The sequence below is a fragment of the Oncorhynchus mykiss genome, chromosome 19, assembly GCF_013265735.2.
Source record: "Oncorhynchus mykiss isolate Arlee chromosome 19, USDA_OmykA_1.1, whole genome shotgun sequence".
In the NCBI taxonomy this organism is placed as follows: domain Eukaryota; kingdom Metazoa; phylum Chordata; class Actinopteri; order Salmoniformes; family Salmonidae; genus Oncorhynchus; species Oncorhynchus mykiss.
In genome coordinates this window covers 61812925-61838753 of record NC_048583.1, presented here as the reverse complement: position 1 = coordinate 61838753, position 25829 = coordinate 61812925, and the positions used below count along the sequence as shown (strand labels likewise).

At 44.8% G+C, this 25829-nt stretch overlaps 1 protein-coding gene across 4 annotated transcripts in view; it reads right to left on the bottom strand.

Annotated features, from left to right (window-relative positions):
- Positions 1-25829, bottom strand: part of trim9 (tripartite motif containing 9) — a 106744-nt gene that overhangs the window by 14128 nt on the left and 66787 nt on the right. For all 4 annotated transcript variants that reach the window (XM_036955298.1, XM_036955299.1, XM_036955300.1 and 1 more), the window contains 4 exons: positions 16965-17075; positions 12774-12927; positions 11748-11893; positions 1070-1208 (listed from right to left, as the gene is read on the bottom strand). In XM_036955298.1, coding sequence (XP_036811193.1) covers positions 1070-1208; positions 11748-11893; positions 12774-12927; positions 16965-17075 — 550 coding nt within the window. The remainder of the gene's footprint in view (positions 1-1069; positions 1209-11747; positions 11894-12773; positions 12928-16964; positions 17076-25829) is intronic.

The following is a 25829-nucleotide window of genomic DNA, read 5'->3' as shown; positions in this document are numbered from 1 at the left end:
AGATTACATATTCTATCATCTTGCGGATGTTAGCAAGCACAGCTTTTCCTGAGTATTATGAGGAGGGTAGCGGGAGAAGTCTGGAACCGCATCACCCCTGTTACGCCTGTGTGAGCTTCACTGGTCTGTCTGTCTGTCTGCCTGTCTGTCTGTCTGTGTGAGCTTCACTGGTCTGTCTGCCTGTCTGCCTGCTGCCTGTCTGTCTGTGTGAGCTTCACTGGTCTGCCTGCCTGCCTGCCTGTCTGTCTGTCTGTCTGTCTGTCTGTCTGTCTGTCTGTCTGTCTGTCTGTCTGTCTGTCTATAAAGTACCATCTATCTTATAGCCTGGTGGGTCCAGTCTGTCTGTGCTTTTAGCCAACTCTTCTTTGCATTGGTTCATTGCCATACTAATATGTATGTCTATGGGATGACAACGATGAACAGAGGAGTTGGCTACAGTACAGACAGTATGGGACCAGGTTAGTTTATAGAGGAGTTGGCTACAGTACAGACAGTATGGGACCAGTTTAGTCTATAGAGGGGTTGGCTACAGTACAGACAGTATGGGACCAGGTTAGTCTATAGAGGAGTTGGCTACAGTACAGACAGTATGGGACCAGGTTAGTCTATAGAGGGGTTGGCTACAGTACAGACAGTATGGGACCAGGTTAGTCTATAGAGGAGTTGGCTACAGTACAGACAGTATGGGACCAGGTTAGTCTATAGAGGAGTTGGCTACAGTACAGACAGTATGGGACCAGGTTAGTCTATAGAGGAGTTGGCTACAGTACAGACAGTATGGGACCAGGTTAGTTTATAGAGGAGTTGGCTACAGTACAGACAGTATGGGACCAGGTTAGTCTATAGAGGAGTTGGCTACAGTACAGACAGAATGGGACCAGGTTACTCTATGTCTGCACCCCAAATAGCACCCTATTCCCTATATAGTGCACTACTTAGTCACAAATAGCACCCTATTCCCTATGTAGTGCACTACTTCTGTCCCCCTCTATGGGCCCTGGTCAAAAGTAGTGCACTACATAAGCTCTATAGATTCCCTGTCAACAGAGTGTGTGGTGGCTGGATTTACTCTCGGAGGTCTGCATGGCCAGCGTCTTGCTGTACTGTCCCACTCCGCTGGCGTTGAAGGCTTTGACCCTGGACATGTAGGTGCTGTTGTAGTGGAGTCCATCCACCGTGCAGATCGTCTCCGTCCCCACGTACACTTCCTGTAAGGAACATGACAACTTCCTGTTAGACCATCGACAACTTCCAAAATCAATTCCTGTTAGAAAGTCATCACGCTGGGATTGTGGTGGCGGGCCTCGTTCGGCCGTCATGATCTCGCAAGCTTACTTCCTGTTTGGAAACAGGATGGCCGTACCATGCTTGACGGTGGTGGCCACAACAACAGACAGTAGAACACGATGTCCTCTTGGTCCAATGGGTTAAAATGTGGGATTGTTCAACAAAACAAACAGACAGATTAAGAGTAAGAGAAAGAGAAAGATGGAGAAAGAGGGGGAAAGAGAGAGAGGGAGAAAGAGAGAGAGGAGAAAGAGAGAGAGGAGAAAGAGAAAGAGGGGGAAGAGAGAGGGGGAAAGAGAGAAAGCGAGGGAGAACTCAGAGAGAGAAAGAGGGAGTTTGTACACTTGAGCGTGACTGTGTGGGTAAAGCATTATCAGTAGCATCCTCAGTAGCAGCCTACACTAGACTGTAGTATAAATAGCAGTAGTAGGAGCCTACATTAGACTGTAGTATATATAGCAGTAGTAGGAGCCTACACTAGACTGTGTAGTATAAATACCAGTAGTAGGAGCCTACACTAGACTGTAGTATAAATACCAGTAGTAGGAGACTACACTAGACTGTGTAGTATATATACCAGTAGTAGGAGCCTACACTAGACTGTAGTATATATAGCAGTAGTAGGAGCCTACACTAGACTGTAGTATATATAGCAGTAGTAGGAGCCTACACTAGACTGTAGTATATATAGCAGTAGTAGGAGCCTACACTAGACTGTAGTATATATAGCAGTAGTAGGAGCCTACACTAGACTGTAGTATATATAGCAGTAGTAGGAGCCTACACTAGACTGTAGTATATATACCAGTAGTAGGAGCCTACACTAGACTGTAGTATATATACCAGTAGTAGGAGCCTACACTAGACTGTAGTATATATACCAGTAGTAGGAGCCTACACTAGACTGTAGTATATATACCAGTAGTAGCAGCCTACACTAGACTGTAGTATATATACCAGTAGTAGGAGCCTACACTAGACTGTAGTATATATACCAGTAGTAGGAGCCTACACTAGACTGTGTAGTATATATACCAGTAGTAGGAGCCTACACTAGACTGTAGTATATATAGCAGTAGTAGCAGCCTACACTAGACTGTAGTATATATAGCAGTAGTAGGAGCCTACACTAGACTGTAGTATATATACCAGTAGTAGGAGCCTACACTAGACTGTAGTATATATACCAGTAGTAGCAGCCTACACTAGACTGTAGTATATATACCAGTAGTAGGAGCCTACACTAGACTGTAGTATATATACCAGTAGTAGGAGCCTACACTAGACTGTAGTATATATACCAGTAGTAGGAGCCTACACTAGACTGTAGTATATATACCAGTAGTAGGAGCCTACACTAGACTGTAGTATATATAGCAGTAGTAGGAGACTACACTAGACTGTAGTATATATACCAGTAGTAGGAGCCTACACTAGACTGTAGTATATATACCAGTAGTAGGAGCCTACACTAGACTGTAGTATATATACCAGTAGTAGGAGCCTACACTAGACTGTAGTATATATACCAGTAGTAGGAGCCTACACTAGACTGTAGTATATATACCAGTAGTAGGAGCCTACACTAGACTGTAGTATATATACCAGTAGTAGGAGCCTACACTAGACTGTAGTATATATAGCAGTAGTAGGAGCCTACACTAGACTGTAGTATATATACCAGTAGTAGCAGCCTACACTAGACTGTAGTATATATACCAGTAGTAGGAGCCTACACTAGACTGTAGTATATATACCAGTAGTAGGAGCCTACACTAGACTGTAGTATATATACCAGTAGTAGGAGCCTACACTAGACTGTAGTATATATAGCAGTAGTAGGAGACTACACTAGACTGTAGTATATATACCAGTAGTAGGAGCCTACACTAGACTGTAGTATATATACCAGTAGTAGCAGCCTACACTAGACTGTAGTATAAATACCAGTAGTAGGAGCCTACACTAGACTGTAGTATATATAGCAGTAGTAGGAGACTACACTAGACTGTAGTATATATACCAGTAGTAGGAGCCTACACTAGACTGTAGTATATATACCAGTAGTAGGAGCCTACACTAGACTGTAGTATATATACCAGTAGTAGGAGCCTACACTAGACTGTAGTATATATACCAGTAGTAGCAGCCTACACTAGACTGTAGTATATATACCAGTAGTAGCAGCCTACACTAGACTGTGTAGTATAAATACCAGTAGTAGGAGCCTACACTAGACTGTAGTATATATACCAGTAGTAGGAGCCTACACTAGACTGTGTAGTATATATACCAGTAGTAGGAGCCTACACTAGACTGTAGTATATATACCAGTAGTAGGAGCCTACACTAGACTGTGTAGTATAAATACCAGTAGTAGCAGCCTACACTAGACTGTGTAGTATAAATACCAGTAGTAGGAGCCTACACTAGACTGTGTAGTATAAATACCAGTAGTAGGAGCCTACACTAGACTGTAGTATATATACCAGTAGTAGGAGCCTACACTAGACTGTAGTATATATACCAGTAGTAGGAGCCTACACTAGACTGTAGTATATATACCAGTAGTAGGAGCCTACACTAGACTGTGTAGTATAAATACCAGTAGTAGGAGCCTACACTAGACTGTGTAGTATATATACCAGTAGTAGGAGCCTACACTAGACTGTGTAGTATAAATACCAGTAGTAGGAGCCTACACTAGACTGTAGTATATATACCAGTAGTAGGAGCCTACACTAGACTGTAGTATATATACCAGTAGTAGGAGCCTACACTAGACTGTAGTATATATACCAGTAGTAGCAGCCTACACTAGACTGTAGTATATATACCAGTAGTAGGAGCCTACACTAGACTGTAGTATATATACCAGTAGTAGGAGCCTACACTAGACTGTAGTATATATACCAGTAGTAGGAGCCTACACTAGACTGTAGTATATATACCAGTAGTAGCAGCCTACACTAGACTGTAGTATATATACCAGTAGTAGGAGCCTACACTAGACTGTAGTATATATACCAGTAGTAGGAGCCTACACTAGACTGTAGTATATATACCAGTAGTAGGAGCCTACACTAGACTGTAGTATATATACCAGTAGTAGCAGCCTACACTAGACTGTGTAGTATAAATACCAGTAGTAGGAGCCTACACTAGACTGTGTAGTATATATACCAGTAGTAGGAGCCTACACTAGACTGTAGTATATATACCAGTAGTAGGAGCCTACACTAGACTGTAGTATATATACCAGTAGTAGCAGCCTACACTAGACTGTAGTATATATACCAGTAGTAGCAGCCTACACTAGACTGTGTAGTATAAATACCAGTAGTAGGAGCCTACACTAGACTGTAGTATATATACCAGTAGTAGCAGCCTACACTAGACTGTAGTATATATACCAGTAGTAGCAGCCTACACTAGACTGTAGTATATATAGCAGTAGTAGCAGCCTACACTAGACTGTAGTATATATACCAGTAGTAGCAGCCTACACTAGACTGTAGTATATATACCAGTAGTAGGAGCCTACACTAGACTGTAGTATATATACCAGTAGTAGGAGCCTACACTAGACTGTAGTATATATACCAGTAGTAGGAGCCTACACTAGACTGTAGTATATATACCAGTAGTAGCAGCCTACACTAGACTGTAGTATATATACCAGTAGTAGCAGCCTACACTAGACTGTGTAGTATAAATACCAGTAGTAGGAGCCTACACTAGACTGTAGTATATATACCAGTAGTAGGAGCCTACACTAGACTGTGTAGTATATATACCAGTAGTAGGAGCCTACACTAGACTGTGTAGTATAAATACCAGTAGTAGCAGCCTACACTAGACTGTGTAGTATAAATACCAGTAGTAGGAGCCTACACTAGACTGTAGTATATATACCAGTAGTAGGAGCCTACACTAGACTGTAGTATATATACCAGTAGTAGCAGCCTACACTAGACTGTAGTATATATAGCAGTAGTAGGAGCCTACACTAGACTGTAGTATACATACCAGTAGTAGGAGCCTACACTAGACTGTGTAGTGTATATATACCAGTAGTAGGAGCCTACACTAGACTGTGTAGTGTATATATACCAGTAGTAGGAGCCTACACTAGACTGTAGTATATATACCAGTAGTAGGAGCCTACACTAGACTGTAGTATATATAGCAGTAGTAGGAGCCTACATTAGACTGTAGTATATATAGCAGTAGTAGGAGCCTACACTAGACTGTACTATAAATAGCAGTAGTAGGAGCCTACACTAGACTGTGTAGTGTATATATACCAGTAGTAGGAGCCTACACTAGACTGTGTAGTATAAATACCAGTAGTAGGAGCCTACACTAGACTGTAGTATATATACCAGTAGTAGGAGCCTACACTAGACTGTGTAGTATAAATACCAGTAGTAGGAGCCTACACTAGACTGTAGTATATATACCAGTAGTAGGAGCCTACACTAGACTGTGTAGTATAAATACCAGTAGTAGCAGCCTACACTAGACTGTAGTATAAATACCAGTAGTAGCAGCCTACACTAGACTGTAGTATAAATACCAGTAGTAGGAGCCTACACTAGACTGTAGTATATATACCAGTAGTAGCAGCCTACACTAGACTGTAGTATATATAGCAGTAGTAGGAGCCTACACTAGACTGTAGTATATATACCAGTAGTAGGAGCCTACACTAGACTGTAGTATATATAGCAGTAGTAGGAGCCTACACTAGACTGTAGTATATATACCAGTAGTAGGAGCCTACACTAGACTGTGTAGTATATATACCAGTAGTAGGAGCCTACACTAGACTGTGTAGTATATATACCAGTAGTAGGAGCCTACACTAGACTGTGTAGTATATATACCAGTAGTAGGAGCCTACACTAGACTGTAGTATATATACCAGTAGTAGGAGCCTACACTAGACTGTAGTATATATACCAGTAGTAGGAGCCTACACTAGACTGTAGTATAAATACCAGTAGTAGGAGCCTACACTAGACTGTAGTATATATACCAGTAGTAGGAGCCTACACTAGACTGTAGTATATATACCAGTAGTAGGAGCCTACACTAGACTGTAGTATATATAGCAGTAGTAGGAGCCTACACTAGACTGTATTATAAATAGCAGTAGTAGCAGCCTACACTAGACTGTAGTATATATACCAGTAGTAGGAGCCTACACTAGACTGTAGTATATATACCAGTAGTAGGAGCCTACACTAGACTGTAGTATATATACCAGTAGTAGGAGCCTACACTAGACTGTAGTATATATACCAGTAGTAGGAGCCTACACTAGACTGTAGTATATATACCAGTAGTAGGAGACTACACTAGACTGTAGTATATATACCAGTAGTAGGAGCCTACACTAGACTGTAGTATATATACCAGTAGTAGGAGCCTACACTAGACTGTGTAGTATATATACCAGTAGTAGGAGCCTACACTAGACTGTGTAGTATATATACCAGTAGTAGGAGCCTACACTAGACTGTGTAGTATATATACCAGTAGTAGGAGCCTACACTAGACTGTAGTATATATACCAGTAGTAGGAGCCTACACTAGACTGTAGTATATATACCAGTAGTAGCAGCCTACACTAGACTGTAGTATATATAGCAGTAGTAGGAGCCTACACTAGACTGTAGTATATATAGCAGTAGTAGGAGCCTACACTAGACTGTAGTATATATACCAGTAGTAGCAGCCTACACTAGACTGTAGTATATATAGCAGTAGTAGGAGCCTACACTAGACTGTAGTATATATACCAGTAGTAGCAGCCTACACTAGACTGTAGTATATATACCAGTAGTAGCAGCCTACACTAGACTGTAGTATATATACCAGTAGTAGGAGCCTACACTAGACTGTAGTATATATACCAGTAGTAGCAGCCTACACTAGACTGTAGTATATATAGCAGTAGTAGGAGCCTACACTAGACTGTAGTATATATAGCAGTAGTAGGAGCCTACACTAGACTGTGTAGTATAAATACCAGTAGTAGCAGCCTACACTAGACTGTAGTATATATACCAGTAGTAGCAGCCTACACTAGACTGTATTATAAATACCAGTAGTAGCAGCCTACACTAGACTGTAGTATATATACCAGTAGTAGCAGCCTACACTAGACTGTAGTATATATAGCAGTAGTAGCAGCCTACACTAGACTGTAGTATATATAGCAGTAGTAGGAGCCTACACTAGACTGTAGTATATATAGCAGTAGTAGGAGCCTACACTAGACTGTAGTATATATACCAGTAGTAGGAGCCTACACTAGACTGTAGTATATATACCAGTAGTAGGAGCCTACACTAGACTGTAGTATATATACCAGTAGTAGCAGCCTACACTAGACTGTAGTATATATACCAGTAGTAGGAGCCTACACTAGACTGTGTAGTATATATAGCAGTAGTAGGAGCCTACACTAGACTGTATTATAAATACCAGTAGTAGCAGCCTACACTAGACTGTAGTATATATACCAGTAGTAGGAGCCTACACTAGACTGTAGTATATATACCAGTAGTAGGAGCCTACACTAGACTGTAGTATATATACCAGTAGTAGGAGCCTACACTAGACTGTAGTATATATACCAGTAGTAGGAGCCTACACTAGACTGTGTAGTATATATACCAGTAGTAGGAGCCTACACTAGACTGTAGTATATATACCAGTAGTAGCAGCCTACACTAGACTGTAGTATATATACCAGTAGTAGGAGCCTACACTAGACTGTAGTATATATACCAGTAGTAGGAGCCTACACTAGACTGTAGTATATATACCAGTAGTAGGAGCCTACACTAGACTGTAGTATATATACCAGTAGTAGGAGCCTACACTAGACTGTAGTATATATACCAGTAGTAGCAGCCTACACTAGACTGTAGTATATATACCAGTAGTAGGAGCCTACACTAGACTGTAGTATATATACCAGTAGTAGGAGCCTACACTAGACTGTGTAGTATATATACCAGTAGTAGGAGACTACACTAGACTGTAGTATATATACCAGTAGTAGGAGCCTACACTAGACTGTAGTATATATACCAGTAGTAGGAGCCTACACTAGACTGTAGTATATATACCAGTAGTAGCAGCCTACACTAGACTGTAGTATATATAGCAGTAGTAGGAGCCTACACTAGACTGTATTATAAATAGCAGTAGTAGCAGCCTACACTAGACTGTAGTATATATACCAGTAGTAGGAGCCTACACTAGACTGTGTAGTATAAATACCAGTAGTAGCAGCCTACACTAGACTGTGTAGTATAAATACCAGTAGTAGGAGCCTACACTAGACTGTAGTATATATACCAGTAGTAGCAGCCTACACTAGACTGTAGTATATATACCAGTAGTAGGAGCCTACACTAGACTGTAGTATATATACCAGTAGTAGGAGCCTACACTAGACTGTAGTATATATACCAGTAGTAGGAGCCTACACTAGACTGTAGTATATATACCAGTAGTAGGAGCCTACACTAGACTGTAGTATATATACCAGTAGTAGGAGCCTACACTAGACTGTAGTATATATACCAGTAGTAGGAGCCTACACTAGACTGTAGTATATATACCAGTAGTAGGAGCCTACACTAGACTGTGTAGTATAAATACCAGTAGTAGGAGACTACACTAGACTGTGTAGTATATATACCAGTAGTAGGAGCCTACACTAGACTGTAGTATATATACCAGTAGTAGGAGCCTACACTAGACTGTAGTATATATACCAGTAGTAGGAGCCTACACTAGACTGTAGTATATATACCAGTAGTAGGAGCCTACACTAGACTGTAGTATATATACCAGTAGTAGGAGCCTACACTAGACTGTAGTATATATACCAGTAGTAGGAGCCTACACTAGACTGTAGTATATATACCAGTAGTAGGAGCCTACACTAGACTGTGTAGTATATATACCAGTAGTAGGAGCCTACACTAGACTGTAGTATATATACCAGTAGTAGGAGCCTACACTAGACTGTAGTATATATACCAGTAGTAGGAGCCTACACTAGACTGTAGTATATATACCAGTAGTAGCAGCCTACACTAGACTGGCTAAGGAGTGAGTTTCACAGATTCCCATCTGCTGGGGCGGCAGGGTAGCCTAGTGGTTAGAGCGTAGAGGCGGCAGGGTAGCCTAGTGGTTAGAGTGTAGAGGCGGCAGGGTAGCCTAGTGGTTAGAGTGTAGAGGCGGCAGGGTAGCCTAGCGGTTAGAGTGTAGAGGCGGCAGGGTAGCCTAGTGGTTAGAGTGTAGAGGCGGCAGGGTAGCCTAGTGGTTAGAGTGTAGAGGCGGCAGGGTAGCCTAGTGGTTAGAGTGTAGAGGCGGCAGGGTAGCCTAACGGTTAGAGCGTTGGACTAGTAACCGGAAGGTTGCAAGTTCAAATCCCCGAGCTGACAAGGTACAAAATCTGTCGTTCTGCCCCTGAACAGGCAGTTAACCCACTGTTCCCCGGTAGGCCGTCATTGTAAATAAGAATTTGTTCTTAACTGACTTGCCTAGTAAAATAAAAAAATAAAAAATACTGGCTTGCTGTCAGGAGAGACTACTGTTGTACTGTATATTACATTGTGTGAATGTGTTTGTGTCGGTATATTGTAGATGAACCTGGCCATATCCATCCATAGACGTGATGGTTCAGTCTCTCTATTGGTTGGTCGGTTTGCCCAGATCGCAGGCTCACTGGCCCCCGGGTTCAATTGACACAGTCAAGAATGAGTGTAACCTCAGCGAAGCCAGCTCCTTGCTTCCAACATCCTTTCTTTAGTCACAAATAGCACCCTAATCCCTATATAGTACACTACTTAGTCACAAATAGTACCCTATTCCCTATGTAGTACACTACTTAGTCACAAATAGCACCCTATTCCCTATATAGTACACTACTTAGTCACAAGTAGCACTCTATTCCCTATGTAGTACACTACTTAGTCACAAATAGCACTCCATTCCCTATGTAGTACACTACTTAGTCACAAATAGCACTCTATTCCCTATGTAGTACACTACTTAGTCACAAATAGCACTCTATTCCCTATGTAGTACACTACTTAGTCACAAATAGCACTCTATTCCCTATGTAGTACACTACTTAGTCACAAATAGCACTCTATTCCCTATGTAGTACACTACTTTTGACCAGAAATAGGGTGCCATTTGGCTCCTATACAGTAACCTGCTCTTATACAGTAACCTGCTCTTATACAGTAACCTGCTCTTATACAGTAACCTGTTCATATACAGTAACCTGCTCATATACAGTAACCTGTTCTTATACAGTAACCTGCTCTTATACAGTAACCTGCTCTTATACAGTAACCTGCTCTTATACAGTAACCTGCTCTTATACAGTAACCTGCTCTTATACAGTAACCTGCTCCTATACAGTTTAGCAGCCTGTCAGTGCTACAGATTCCCCTGCTATTATACAGAAGTCATTGTTCGAGGGCAATAAGTAGCTGCTTCAACAAAGCATGGGGTCGCAGAGGAGGGGTCTGGGAGGGGCTTTAGACATACAGATTACAGAGCTCTGACCTCCAGGGCAGACTGCAGCTTTGATCTGAGGATAACACTTCCTGTGTGTGTGTGTGTCGTGTGTGTGTGTGTGTGTCGTGTGTGTGTGTGTGTGTGTGTGTGTGTCGTGTGTGTGTGTGTGTCGTGTGTGTGTGTGTGTGTCGTGTGTGTGTGTCGTGTGTGTGTGTGTCGTGTGTGTGTGTGTGTGTCGTGTGTGTGTGTCGTGTGTGTGTGTGTTTGTGTGTCGTGTGTGTGTGTGTGTGTGTTATGTACCAGGCCCTTCCTCCTGACACGATGTCATTGAACTCCCTCGCGGTCACATGACCCGTATCAATCAGAGGGTTCCATCCACACACACACGACAGACACACACACACGACACACTACAGACACACTACAGACACATACACACACACACACACACACACACACACACACACACACACACACACGACACACACACAAGACAGGCACACACACGACAGACGCACACACATGCAACAGACACACACACAATAGACACACACACACGACATCAGAAGGGGACAACGACCTGTGAGGCAGAGGGGGATTCGATGACAATGCCTAGCTTTCACATTTTCCACTGCTGCCCTCCCTCCCTGGTTCTCTATAAGGGACCCTTTGTTCAGGTCTGAATACAGCAGTGAAGGACACAACTTTAATTGTAGCTCAAATCCTTTTGAGTGTGTTAGGTTTATACGGTGTGTTTCGAATGGTTTTGACGGTTTTCACCCGCCTTGAACTGTCCCCCGTTACTATGGAGACACAACGCCCACCCTGAACTGTCCCACGTTACTATGGAGACACAACGCACACCCTGAACTGTCCCACGTTACTATGACAACACCCACCCTAAACTGTCCCCCGTTGCCATCGTCCAGCTCCAGGATGTATCCGTCCACGGCGATGGTGGAGAGAGGTGGTTGTTTCCATGACAACGTGGCGCTGTTGTTGATGGTGCAGCATTCCTCCAGCTGGAGCATGGGGGCAGACGGAACTAGAAGGGGGGGAAAGAGAGGGAGAGAGAGACAGAGAGAGAAGAGAGAGAGAGAGAGAGAGACGAGAGACAGAGAGAGAGAGAGAAGAGAGAGAGGGAGAGAGAAGAGAGACAGAGAGAGAGAGAAGAGAGACCGAGAGAGAGAGATAGAGAGAGGGAGAGAGAAGAGAGACAGAGAGAGAGAGAGAGAAGAGAAACAGAGAGAGAGAGAGAGGGATAGAGAGAGAGAGAGAAAGAGAGAAGAGAGAGAGAGAAGAGAGACAGAGAGAGAGAGGAGAGAGAGAGAGAGCGAGAGAGAGAGAGAGAGAGAGAGAGAGAGAGAGAGAGAGAGAGAGAGAGAGAAAGAAGAGAGACAGAGAGAGAGAGGGAGAGAAGAGAGACAGAGACAGAGACAGAGAGAGAGAGAGAGAGAGAAGAGAGAGAGAGAGACAGAGAAAGAAGAGAGACAGAGAGAGAGGGAGAGAGGGATAGAGGGAGAGATAATTTCACTAGGCATTGGTCTCACTAATCACCCCCTTCTCTACAAGATTAATGGCATCCATTTAGGGTAATGATTATGTACAGACTAATAAACTCTCACCTCATTCTGTGGGCTCTGTCTGTTTTGTAACTAAGTATTAATACAATATGGTTACTACAGTTATGACAGTATGGTTACAAATGGTGGCTATATGGGCCATATACCACTGTTACCCATTCATACACCCAGTCTCCTCCCCTCTCCTCTCCCTCTTCCTCCTTTCCTCTCCCTCTCCTCTCCTCTCCCTCTCCCTCTCCCTCTACCTCTCCTCTACCTCTCCTCTCCTCCCCTCTCCTCTCCCCTCCCCTCCCCTCCCCTCCCCTCTCCTCTCCCTCTTCCTCCTCTCCTCTCCCTCTCTACCTTTCATCTGTATGAAGTCCAGTTGGTGGATGGTCTGTAACAGGGGTCCGCTGTCCAGGGTCAAGTCAAAGTCACTGGTCATCCTGGGGGTCAGGGTTCCCTTCCCCCACTGACCCTCCGTCATGTGCACCCTCCTGATCAGGGCGTCTGAGATCTGGGGGGACAGGGTTGCATAGAGGGTCACACAGGGTCACACATGGTCAAAAGTGTGTACCAAATTGCACCCTATTCCCTACATTAGTGCACTAGGGGCCCATAGGGTTAGAAGTAAAGTTAGAGTTAGGTCAAATTACTTGAGTTGCTTGTGACTTTCAGAGAGCAGAACATCATTGCTGGTGTTGCGTGCAAAATATTAATTTGAGAGCAGAGACTATTTAAAAAAATTATTGCAGCGATACTTACTGCCCCCCCCCCCCCCCCTCCAAATACATCGCATCCCCACATGGATTTCTCCTCTTGTCACAAAGACATCTTGCTCTAGCAACAGAAATATTTTTACTATCATTTTATTACAGGTGAAAATCCTAGCAGTCACTCGTTAACACAGCCACAAAGCCATAATTATAATGGCTAAACCACACCTATTTCTACAATTTATTTTATTAAAATTAGTTTTTAAATCCCAACCTTAACCGCACTGCTAACCGCTAACTGCATGCCTAATCCTACACTCGTAGAAAAAAAAGGTGCCATCTAGAACTTAAAAAGGTTCTTTGGATGAACCCTTTGAAGAACCATTTTTGGTTCCAGGTAAGAACCCTTTCCACAGAGCGTTCTACATGGAACTGAAAAGGGTTCTATCTGGGAACAAAAAAATGGTTTTATCTGGGAACAAAAAAAGGTTATCCAACGGTGGAGAGCCAAAGAACCCTTTTGGAACCTATTTTGTGTTCCATGTAGAACCCTTTTGGAACCTATTTTGTGTTCCATGTAGAACCCTTTTGGAACCTATTTTGTGTTCCATGTAGAACCCTTTTGGAACCTATTTTGTGTTCCATGTAGAACCCTTTTGGAACCTATTTTGTGTTCCACGTAGAACCCTTTTGGAACCTATTTTGTGTTCCATGTAGAACCCTTTTGGAACCTATTTTGTGTTCCATGTAGAACCCTTTTGGAACCTATTTTGTGTTCCATGTAGAACCCTTTTGGAACCTATTTTGTGTTCCATGTAGAACCCTTTTGGAACCTATTTTGTGTTCCACGTAGAACCCTTTTGGAACCTATTTTGGGTTCCATGTAGAACCCTTTTGGAACCTATTTTGTGTTCCATGTAGAACCCTTTTGGAACCTATTTTGAGTTCCATGTAGAACCCTTTTAGAACCTATTTTGGGTTCCATGTAGAACCCTTTTGGAACCTATTTTGGGTTCCATGTAGAACCCTTTTGGAACCTATTTTGTGTTCCATGTAGAACCCTTTTGGAACCTATTTTGTGTTCCATGTAGAACCCTTTTGGAACCTATTTTGTGTTCCGTGTAGAACCCTTTTGGAACCTATTTTGTGTTCCACGTAGAACCCTTTTGGAACCTATTTTGGGTTCCATGTAGAACCCTTTTGGAACCTATTTTGTGTTCCATGTAGAACCCTTTTGGAACCTATTTTGAGTTCCATGTAGAACCCTTTTAGAACCTATTTTGGGTTCCATGTAGAACCCTTTTGGAACCTATTTTGGGTTCCATGTAGAACCCTTTTGGAACCTATTTTTCATGAAGTTTTACGATACAGCTCATGTAGATTTTGTGGCTGTGTTATCTAGTGGATAATCATGAGAACGTAGAACGTAGAACACGTCGGGTGATCAGTTGAGCCTTCTTGAGTGCGTGCCGTCACACAGACGCTCTACCGAGCCGTCTGTTCAGCTAGCTCGTGCCCGCCGGGTATGAGCAGTTAGCACCAAGCCCAGCTTCAGCTTGTTCACCAAATGTAAATGAAATCCTCACCAGCTAGCTACCAATACATTTTAGTTTCCCTGTTCGATCATTAAATATATATATATTTTTTAAAACAAGCCCACGAATCGCTCTTTTTACTTTTCCACAAATGGTATTGTATGTGTTTCTTGATATGAGCAAGTTAAGTCAAATGTTGCGGTGGTCAGTGGATAAACTAAGTTGAAGTGTTAAACATATTTCTAAAAAAACGAACTAGTCACATGTCAGTGCGCCACTCGGGAGAGACCCCAAGAATGAAAACTTGACAAAGGGACTATTATTGGTGTAGATTTTCATGCTTTCGTGTGAATGTTCTACACATTTCAACCATGTTCCTTGGCTTACGGTTCTATATTTTTTGATTCAGACATTTTTTATTTTTTGGGAATCTGTGGAATTTCTGTTTTACTCGCTCAAAGTCTTTACCTGTAAGCTGTCAGGTTTGTCTTGTCCGCTCGCCGGGACACACATCTTCTGCTTTCTCTAACAAATGTCTGTGCTCTCGACTGGTCTTCGCTCTCGCAGCATCACCCTCCGCCGCTCTCGCAGCATCACCCTCCGCCCTCTCGTAGCATCACCCTCCGCCCTCTCGTAGCATCACCCTCCGCGCTCTCGTAGCATCACCCTCCGCGCTCTCGTAGCATCACCCTCCGCGCTCTCGTAGCATCACCCTCCGCGCTCTCGTAGCATCACCCTCCGCCCTCTCGTAGCATCACCCTCCGCCCTCTCGTAGCATCACCCTCCGCGCTCTCGTAGCATCACCCTCCGCGCTCTCGTAGCATCACCCTCCGCCCTCTCGTAGCATCACCCTCCGCGCTCTCGCAGCATCACCCTCCGCGCTCTCGCAGCATCACCCTCCGCGCTCTCGCAGCATCACCCTCCGCCCTCTCGCAGCATCACCCTCCGCCCTCTCGCAGCATCACCCTCCGCCCTCTCGTAGCATCACCCTCCGCGCTCTCGCAGCATCACCCTCCGCCCTCTCGCAGCATCACCCTCCGCCCTCTCGCAGCATCACCCTCCGCCCTCTCGCAGCATCACCCTCCGTGCTCTCGCAGCATCACCCTCCGCGCTCTCGCAGCATCACCCTCCGCGCTCTCGTCTCAGTGGACTTTAGAGGCTGATTTGACATTGAAAAAAAAAATTGCTACGGCCTTGTAACTACAAATGAGCATATAATATCTTCAGTAACTCCGATGTAGCCAAAGGCCTGGGTTCCAGAGAGTACCATATGCACACCAGCTGTAGCTGTGAGTGGCGGCAGGTGACACAGACACCAAGAACTGGTTGCACACAAGGACTCAATTACAACCAGATTTAAACCAGTTCTGACGATCAGTTCACCCAGCTTTGGCACACTGCCCTCTACTGACCTCTACTGACCTGTAGGAATCCGCTGGGGTCGTTCCCTACTGACCTGTAGGAATCCTCTGGGGTCGTTCTCTATTGACCTGTAGGAATCTGCTGGGGTCGTTCTCTACTGACCTGTAGGAATCCTCTGGGGTCGTTCTCTATTGACCTGTAGGAATCTTCATCACTGCCCTCTACTGACCTGTAGGAACCCTCTGGGGTCGTTCTCTACTGACCTGTAGGAATCCTCTGGGGTCGTTCTCTACTGACCTGTAGGAATCCTCTGGGGTCGTTCCCTACTGACCTGTAGGAATCCTCTGGGGTCGTTCTCTATTGACCTGTAGGAATCTGCTGGGGTCGTTCTCTACTGACCTGTAGGAATCTTCATCACTGCCCTCTACTGACCTGTAGGAACCCTCTGGGGTCGTTCTCTACTGACCTGTAGGAACCCTCTGGGGTCGTTCTCTACTGACCTGTAGGAACCCTCTGGGGTCGTTCTCTACTGACCTGTAGGAATCCTCTGGGGTCGTTCCCTACTGACCTGTAGGAATCCTCTGGGGTCGTTCTCTATTGACCTGTAGGAATCTGCTGGGGTCGTTCTCTACTGACCTGTAGGAATCTTCATCACTGCCCTCTACTGACCTGTAGGAACCCTCTGGGGTCGTTCTCTACTGACCTGTAGGAACCCTCTGGGGTCGTTCTCTACTGACCTGTAGGAACCCTCTGGGGTCGTTCTCTACTGACCTGTAGGAATCCTCTGGGGTCGTTCCCTACTGACCTGTAGGAACCCTCTGGGGTCGTTCTCTACTGACCTGTAGGAACCCTCTGGGGTCGTTCTCTACTGACCTGTAGGAATCCTCTGGGGTCGTTCCCTACTGACCTGTAGGAACCCTCTGGGGTCGTTCCCTACTGACCTGTAGGAATCCGCTGGGGTCGTTCTCTTTGATGACCTCTAGACAATACTCCATCAGGCCTGTCGTCTGACGCAGCTTCACCGTACAGTGAGATATCTGATCCCTCACCACCTGGGAGGCAGAGGGATCGAAGAAGGGAGAGAGAAGGATAGAGATGTCAATGACATAAACACAGTACTGTAAAGACAGCCCTGTAGTCCATACAGTGAGATATCTGATCCCTCACCACCTAGGAGAGAGAGGGATCGAAGAAGGGAGAGGGAGAGAGAGAGGGATGGAGATTGAGGGAGAGGGAGAGAGAGAGAGGGATGGAGAGTAGAGAGGAAAGAGAAGGGGAGGAGAGGGGAAATGTGGCATCGATAACAAAATGGTGATTAGTAGAGAGAGGACAAGAGGAGGAGACCATCTTAAGGCCACTGGTGTTATGCCTTGCAGTTTGAAACGGTAACCTAATGAGTCCCTAATGTTAATCTAATGTTAACCTAATGTTAATCTAATGTTAACCTCATGAGTCCCTAATGTTAATATAATGTTAACCTAATGAGTCCCTAATGTTAATCGAATGTTAACCTAATGTTGATCTCATGTTAACCTAATGAGTCCCTAATGTTGATCTAATGTTAACATAATGTTAATCTAATTTTAGCCTAATGAGTCCCTGGTGTTAACCTAATGAGTCCCTAACATTAACCTAATGTTTCCCTGGTGTTAACCTAATGTTTCCCTGGTGTAGTTTGCAGCATATCCATAAAAAAACACTGTTTATGATATACTGGTATAGAGGACTTGCAGTTGCATCACAAATCACCTAGCAACCATTCCAGGCGCCATGTTGGAAGACCCGACTCTCTCTGTCTGGTGGAAGTCCTCCAAATGGTCCACACGGAGTTGTTTTGCTACCACTGACTGGAAACTACGGGAAGATTGCTCATTGTTTCATTTTGTCTAAAGACACATAAAAAAGGGTGGCAGTGGGAGAACCTATTCAACTAGGTGAAAACACAATAATACAGACGGGTTTTTTTTGTGTGATGTTTTCTGTCCTCGGATACAAAGAGCCGTTATAAACCCTGTTTACAGATGAAGAGGTCCTAATAAAGGGCACATCCTTGTATACCATGGATTATAGGTGTGTTAGCAAATGTTGTAAACAAAAACAATAATACAGACAGGTTTTTTGTGTGATGTTTTCTGTCCTCGGATACAAAGAGCCGTTATAAACCCTGTTTACAGATGAAGAGGTCCTAATAAAGGGCACATCCTTGTATACCATGGAGTATAGGTGTTTTAGCAAATGTTGTAAACAAAAACACAAATACAGTTTAAAAGTCACACGTGATGTATAATAAACCTATTATAATTAGAGCCGAGTAACCCTGTTGGGTGTGCAGGGTTCTGTTCCAACCCAGCACTAATAATACACATGATTCAACTGATCAAACCTAATGAGTTAATAATCAAGTGTTCTATCTCTGGGCTGGTATAGACGTCTGTTCCTCCAGTAGATCTGTTACTGGGCTGGAATAGAAGTCTGTTCCTCCAGTAGATCTGTTACTGGGCTGGAATAGAAGTCTGTCCCCCCAGTAGATCTATTACTGGGCTGGAATAGAAGTCTGTTCCTCCAGTAGATCTGTTACTGGGCTGGAATAGAAGTCTGCTCCCCCAGTAGATCTATTACTGGGCTGGAATAGAAGTCTGCTCCCCCAGTAGATCTATTACTGGGCTGGAATAGAAGTCTGCTCCCCCAGTAGCTCTATTACTGGGCTGGAATAGAAGTCTGTTCCTCCAGTATATCTATTTCTGGGCTGGAATAGAAGTCTGTTCCTCCAGTAGATCTGTTACTGGGCTGGAATAGAAGTCTGTTCCTCCAGTAGATCTATTTCTGGGCTGGAATAGAAGTCTGTTCCTCCAGTAGATATGTTACTGGGCTGGAATAGAAGTATGTTCCTCCAGTAGATCTATTTCTGGGCTGGAATAGAAGTCTGTTCCTCCAGTATATCTATTTCTGGGCTGGAATAGAAGTCTGTTCCTCCAGTAGATCTGTTACTGGGCTGGAATAGAAGTTTGTTCCTCCAGTAGATCTATTTCTGGGCTGGAATAGAAGTCTGTTCCTCCAGTAGATCTGTTACTGGGCTGGAATAGAAGTCTGCTCCCCCAGTAGATCTATTACTGGGCTGGAATAGAAGTCTGTTCCCCCAGTAGATATATTACTGGGCTGGAATAGAAGTCTGTTCCCCCAGTAGATCTATTACTGGGCTGGAATAGAAGTATGTTCCTCCAGTAGATCTATTTCTGGGCTGGAATAGAAGTCTGCTCCCCCAGTAGATCTATTACTGGACTGGAATAGAAGTCTGCTCCCCCAGTAGATCTATTACTGGGCTGGAATAGAAGTCTGTCCCCCCAGTAGATCTATTACTGGGCTGGAATAGAAGTCTGCTCCCCCAGTAGATCTATTACTGGGCTGGAATAGAAGTCTGTTCCCCCAGTAGATCTATTACTGGGCTGGAATAGAAGTCTGTTCCCCCAGTAGATCTATTACTGGGCTGGAATAGAAGTCTGTTCCCCCAGTAGATCTATTTCTGGGCTGGAATAGAAGTCTGTCTCCCAGTAGATCTATTACTGGGCTGGAATAGAAGTCTGTTCCCCCAGTAGATCTATTACTGGGCTGGAATAGAAGTCTGTTCCCCCAGTAGATCTATTACTGGGCTGGAATAGAAGTCTGTTCCCCCAGTAGATCTATTACTGGGCTGGAATAGAAGTCTGTTCCCCCAGTAGATCTATTACTGGTGTCACACCCTGACCATAGTTTACTTTGTATATTTCTATGTTTTGGTTGGTCAGGGTGTGAGCTGAGTGGGCATTTCATGTTTCATTGTCTAGTTTGTCTATTTCTATGTCTGGCCTGATATGGTTCTCAATCAGAGGCAGGTGTTAGTCATTGTCTCTGATTGGGAACCATATTTAGGTAGCCTGGGTTTCACTGTGTGTTTGTGGGTGATTGTTCCTGTCTCTGTGTTCTCACCAGATAGGGCTGTTTCGGTTTTCGTTACGTTCTTTGTTTTGTAGTGTTTGTATCGATTCGTGTTTTACGTTTGTTTATTAAACATGGATCGCAATCTACACGCCGCATTTTGGTCCGACTCTCCTTCACATACAGAAAACCGTGACAACTGGGCTGGAATAGAAGTCTGTTCCTCCAATAGATCTATCTCTGGGCTGTAATATATATATATATATATATATTCACCTGAAATGATACTTTAGTGATAAAATATCTTACTTGTTACTAAGATGTCTAACATACTGTATGAGTTAGCTTACTTGTACACTTTTGAAATGATATGAAATAGTGTTGATTCTTGGAAGTGAAGTGTTTAAACTAATCCTGCAATAAACGTATTTGTTTAATGTGCCTTTTTCTATGTTGTATCTCAAATGAACATGACCTTTTTGTTCAGTCTTAAGCTCTCCAATTAGATTTTGATTGTCAATCTCAGGATGTGAGTCATGTGAACCCGTTTTGCAGCTGATAATGGCATGCAACACTAATGCAGCCATAGACCTACAGCGGTGGTTCCCAACTCCAGTCCTCCCAACAGCCCAACTCCTGTCCTCCCAACAGCCCAACTCCAGTCCTCCAGTACCCCCAACAGCCCAACTCCAGTCCTCCAGTACCCCCAACAGCCCAACTCCTGTCCTCCCAACAGCCCAACTCCTGTCCTCCCAACAGCCCAACTCCTGTCCTCCCAACAGCCCAACTCCAGTCCTCCCAACAGCCCAACTCCTGTCCTCCCAACAGCCCAACTCCTGTCCTCCCAACAGCCCAACTCCTGTCCTCCCAACAGCCCAACTCCAGTCCTCCCAACAGCCCAACTCCAGTCCTCCCAACAGCCCAACTCCTGTCCTCCCAACAGCCCAACTCCTGTCCTCCCAACAGCCCAACTCCTGTCCTCCCAACAGCCCAACTCCAGTCCTCCAGTACCCCCAACAGCCCAACTCCAGTCCTCCAGTACCCCCAACAGCCCAACTCCAGTCCTCCAGTACCCCCAACAGCCCAACTCCAGTCCTCCAGTACCCCCAACAGCCCAACTCCAGTCCTCCTGTCCTCCCAACAGCCCAACTCCTGTCCTCCCAACAGCCCAACTCCAGTCCTCCAGTACCCCCAACAGCCCAACTCCAGTCCTCCAGTACCCCCAACAGCCCAACTCCAGTCCTCCAGTACCCCCAACAGCCCAACTCCAGTCCTCCAGTACCCCCAACAGCCCAACTCCAGTCCTCCAGTACCCCCCAACAGCCCAACTCCAGTCCTCCCAACAGCCCAAATCCAGTCCTCCCAACAGCCCAACTCCAGTCCTCCAGTACCCCCCCCCCAACAGCCCAACTCCAGTCCTCCAGTACCGCCAACAGCCCAACTCCAGTCCTCCAGTACCCCCCCCCCAACAGCCCAACTCCAGTCCTCCAGTACCCCCAACAGCCCAACTCCAGTCCTCCAGTACCCCCAACAGCCCAACTCCAGTCCTCCAGTACCCCCAACAGCCCAACTCCAGTACCCCCAACAGCCCAACTCCAGTCCTCCAGTACCCCCAACAGCCCAACTCCAGTCCTCCAGTACCCCCAACAGCCCAACTCCAGTCCTCCAGTACCCCCCAACAGCCCAACTCCAGTCCTCTAGTACCCCCCAACAGCCCAACTCCAGTCCTCCAGTACCCCCAACAGCCCAACTCCAGTCCTCCAGTACCCCCAACAGCCCAACTCCAGTCCTCCAGTACCCCCCAACAGCCCAACTCCAGTCCTCCAGTACCCCCCAACAGCCCAACTCCAGTCCTCCAGTACCCCCCAACAGCCCAACTCCAGTCCTCCAGTACCCCCCAACAGCCCAACTCCAGTCCTCCAGTACCCCCCAACAGCCCAACTCCAGTCCTCCAGTACCCCCCAACAGCCCAACTCCAGTCCTCCAGTACCCCCAACAGCTCAACTCCAGTCCTCCAGTACCCCCAACAGCCCAACTCCAGTCCTCCAGTACCCCCAACAGCCCAACTCCAGTCCTCCAGTACCCCCAACAGCCCAACTCCAGTCCTCCAGTACCCCCAACAGCTCAACTCCAGTCCTCCAGTACCCCCAACAGCCCAACTCCAGTCCTCCAGTACCCCCAACAGCCCAACTCCAGTCCTCCAGTACCCCCAACAGCCCAACTCCAGTCCTCCAGTACCACCAACAGCCCAACTCCAGTCCTCCAGTACCCCCAACAGCCCAACTCCAGTCCTCCAGTACCACCAACAGCCCAACTCCAGTCCTCCAGTACCTCCAACAGCCCAACTCCAGTCCTCCAGTACCCCCAACAGCCCACATTGTTGTTGTAGCCTCGGACAAACAAACCTGATTGAACTTATTGAGGTCCTGATGATTAGTTGACAAGTTGAATCAGTTATGTTTGTTTGTTTATTTTACATTTTAAATTTCACCTTTATTTAACCAAGTTGGCCAGTTGAGAACAAGTTCTCATTTACAACTGCGACCTGGCCAAGATAAAGCAAAGCAGTTTGACACATACAACAACACAGAGTTACACATGGAATAAACAAGCGTAGTCAATAACACAATAGAAAAATATATATACGGTGTGTTCAAATATAGTAAGATTAGGAGGTAAGGCAATAAATAGGCCATAGTGGCAAAATAATTACAATTTAGCATTTAAACTCTGGAGTGATAGGTGTGTAGAAGATGAATGTGCAAGTAGAGATACTGGGGTGCAAAGGAGCAAAATAATTAATAACAGCATGGGGATGAGGTAGTTGGGTGGGCTATTTACAGATGGGCTGTGTACAGGTGCAATGATCTTTAAGCTGCTCTGACAGCTGATGCTTAAAGTTAGTGAGGGAGATATAAGACTCCAGCGTCAGTGATTTTTGCTATTCGTTCCAGTCATTGGCAGCAGAGAACTGTAAGGAAGGGCGGCCAAAGGAAGAACTGGCTTTGGGGGTGACCAGTGAGATATACCTGCTGGAGCGCGTGCTATGGGTGGGTGCTGCTATGATGACCAGTGAGATATACCTGCTGGAGCACATGCTATGGGTGGGTGCTGCTATGGTGACCAGTGAGCTGAGATAAGGCGGGGCTTTACCTAGCAAAGACTTATTGATGACCTGGAGCCAGTGGGTTTGGCGACAAATATGAAGTGAGGGCCAGCCAACGAGAGCATACAGGTCGCAGTGGTGGGTAGTATATGGGATTTTAATGACAAAACAGATGGCACTGTGATAGACTGCATCCAATTTGTTGAGTAGAGTGTTGGAGGCTATTTTGTAAATGACCTCGCCGAAGTCGAGGATCGGTAGGATAGTCAGTTTTACGAGGGTATGTTTGGCAGCATGTGTGAAGGAGGCTTTGTTGCAAAATAGGAAGCCGATTCTAGATTGAATTGAATTTTAACGAGGTTAAGAAGAATCCTAGTGTGTCAGCTAAAGACTTACAGAAATCTCTGGAACATGCTAACATCTCCGTTGACGAGTCTACGATACATTAAAACACTAAACAAGAATGGTGTTCGTGGGAGGACACCACAGAAGAAGAAAACACCACAGAAGAAGAAAACACCACAGAAGAAGAAAAAAAAACATTGTTGCACGTCTGAAGTTTGCAAAAGAGCACCTGGATGTTCCACAGCGCTACTGGCAAGATATTCTGTGGACAGATGAAACTACAGTTGAGTTGTTTGGAAGGAAAACACAACACTATGTGTGGAGAGAAAAAAGGCACAGCACAGCACACCAACATCAAAACCTCATCCCAACTGTAAAGTATGGTGGAGGGAGCATCATGGTTTGGGGCTGCTTTGCTGCCTCAGGGCCTGGACAGCTTGCTATCATTGACGCAAAAAATGAATTCCCAAGGTTTATCAAGACATTTTGCAGGAGAATGTAAGGCTATCTGTCCGCCAATTGAAGCTCCACAGAAGTTGGGTGATGCAACAGGACAATGACCCAAAACACAGAAGTAAATCAACAGCAGGATGGCTTGAACAGAAGAAAATACACCTTCTGGAGTGGCCCAGTCAGAGTCCTGACCTCAACCTGATTGAGATTCTATGGCATGACCTAAAGAGAGCAGTTCACACCAGACATCCTAAGAATATTTCTGAACTGAAACAGTTTTTGTGGTGTATTGAGGAATGTATTATATGTTAATGAGTTTAGATGTAAAATGGTTGCAAATAGCCAATGGGATTTGTATACAGGGGGTTGAGTTATTTGAATTAACATATGACAATGGGGCTTCCGTTCTTGCATTGAAGTGATTGGATTACGAGATGAAAGGGAGGTCAAAGTTCAATGATGTGTTGGAGAGTTGGGCTGAAGATACTGTAGAGAGTAGAGGGGGTTGGGCTGAAGATACTGTAGAGAGTAGAGGGGGTTGGGCTGAAGACACTGTAGAGAGTAGAGGGGGTTGGGCTGACGACACTGTAGAGAGTAGAGGGGGTTGGGCTGAAGACACTGTAGAGAGTAGAGGGGGTTGGGCTGAAGACACTGTAGAGAGTAGAGGGGGTTGGGCTGAAGACACTGTAGAGAGTAGAGGGGGTTGGGCTGAAGACACTGTAGAGAGTAGAGGGGGTTGGGCTGAAGACACTGTAGAGAGAAGTCGACTGTAATGTGTTACGGAGAACATTAAATAAATCTGTTCTGTTTTATTATCAGTACGCTCTGGAGTCTTCAGTAAAAGAACCCAGCATCTTAGGAAGCAACAGTTTTGTAAAGAGGAACGGTCCAAATCTCCTCCAGACTGTTGTTACAGGTCTGATCTGCAACTACAGAAAACATTTGGTTGAGGTTATTGCTGCCAAAGGAGGGCCAACCAGTTATTAAATCCAAGGGTTCACCTACTTTTCCCACCCTGCACTGTGAATGTTCACACGGTGTGTTCAATAAAGACATGGAAATGTATAATTGTTTGTGTGTTACTAGTTTATGCAGACTGTGTTTGTCTATTGTTGTGACCTAGATGAAGATCAGATAACATATTATGACCAATTTATGCAGAAATGACCAATGTGTGCAGAAATGACCAATGTATGCAGAAATGACCAATGTATGCAGAAATGACCAATGTATGCAGAAATCCAGGTAATTAATAATACTAATAAATTATAAATTTAGCTGACACTCTAGGATTCTTCTTAACCTCATTGAGCATTCTGCTCTGTGCTCTTGCAGTCTGACTCCTGACTTCAATTAGCTTTTGGAGAAGTCATTAACCTAGGGGGGTTCACATACTTTTTCCAACCTACACTGTGAATGTTTAAATGATGTATTCAATATAGACAAGAAAAATACAATAATTTGTGTGTTATTAGTTTAAGCACGGTCTATTGTTGTGACTAAGATGAAGATCAGATCAAATTTTAGGACCAATTTATGCAGAAATCCAGGTAAGATAATCCATCCACCTGACAGGTGTGGCATGTCAACAAGATGATTAAACAGCACGATCATTACACAGGTGCACCTTGTGCTGGGAACAATAAAAAGACACTCTAAAATATCCAGTATTGTCACACAACGCCATGCCACAGATTCCTCAAGTTTTGAGGGACCGTACAATTGGCATGCTAACTGCAGGAATATCCACCAGAGCTGTTGCCAGTACGTCCAACAACAACAGACCACGTGTAACTACGCCAACCCAGGACCTCCACATCGTCAGAGAACAGCCACACAGACAGCGGATGAAACTGAGGAGCATTTCCTTCTGTAATAATGCCCTTTTGTGGAGGAAAAATGTATTCTAATTGGCATTCCATGTTGGGATGGTGTTCTTCGGCTTGCAAGCCTCCCCCTTTTTCCTCACACATTTCTCAAATCGCCTGAA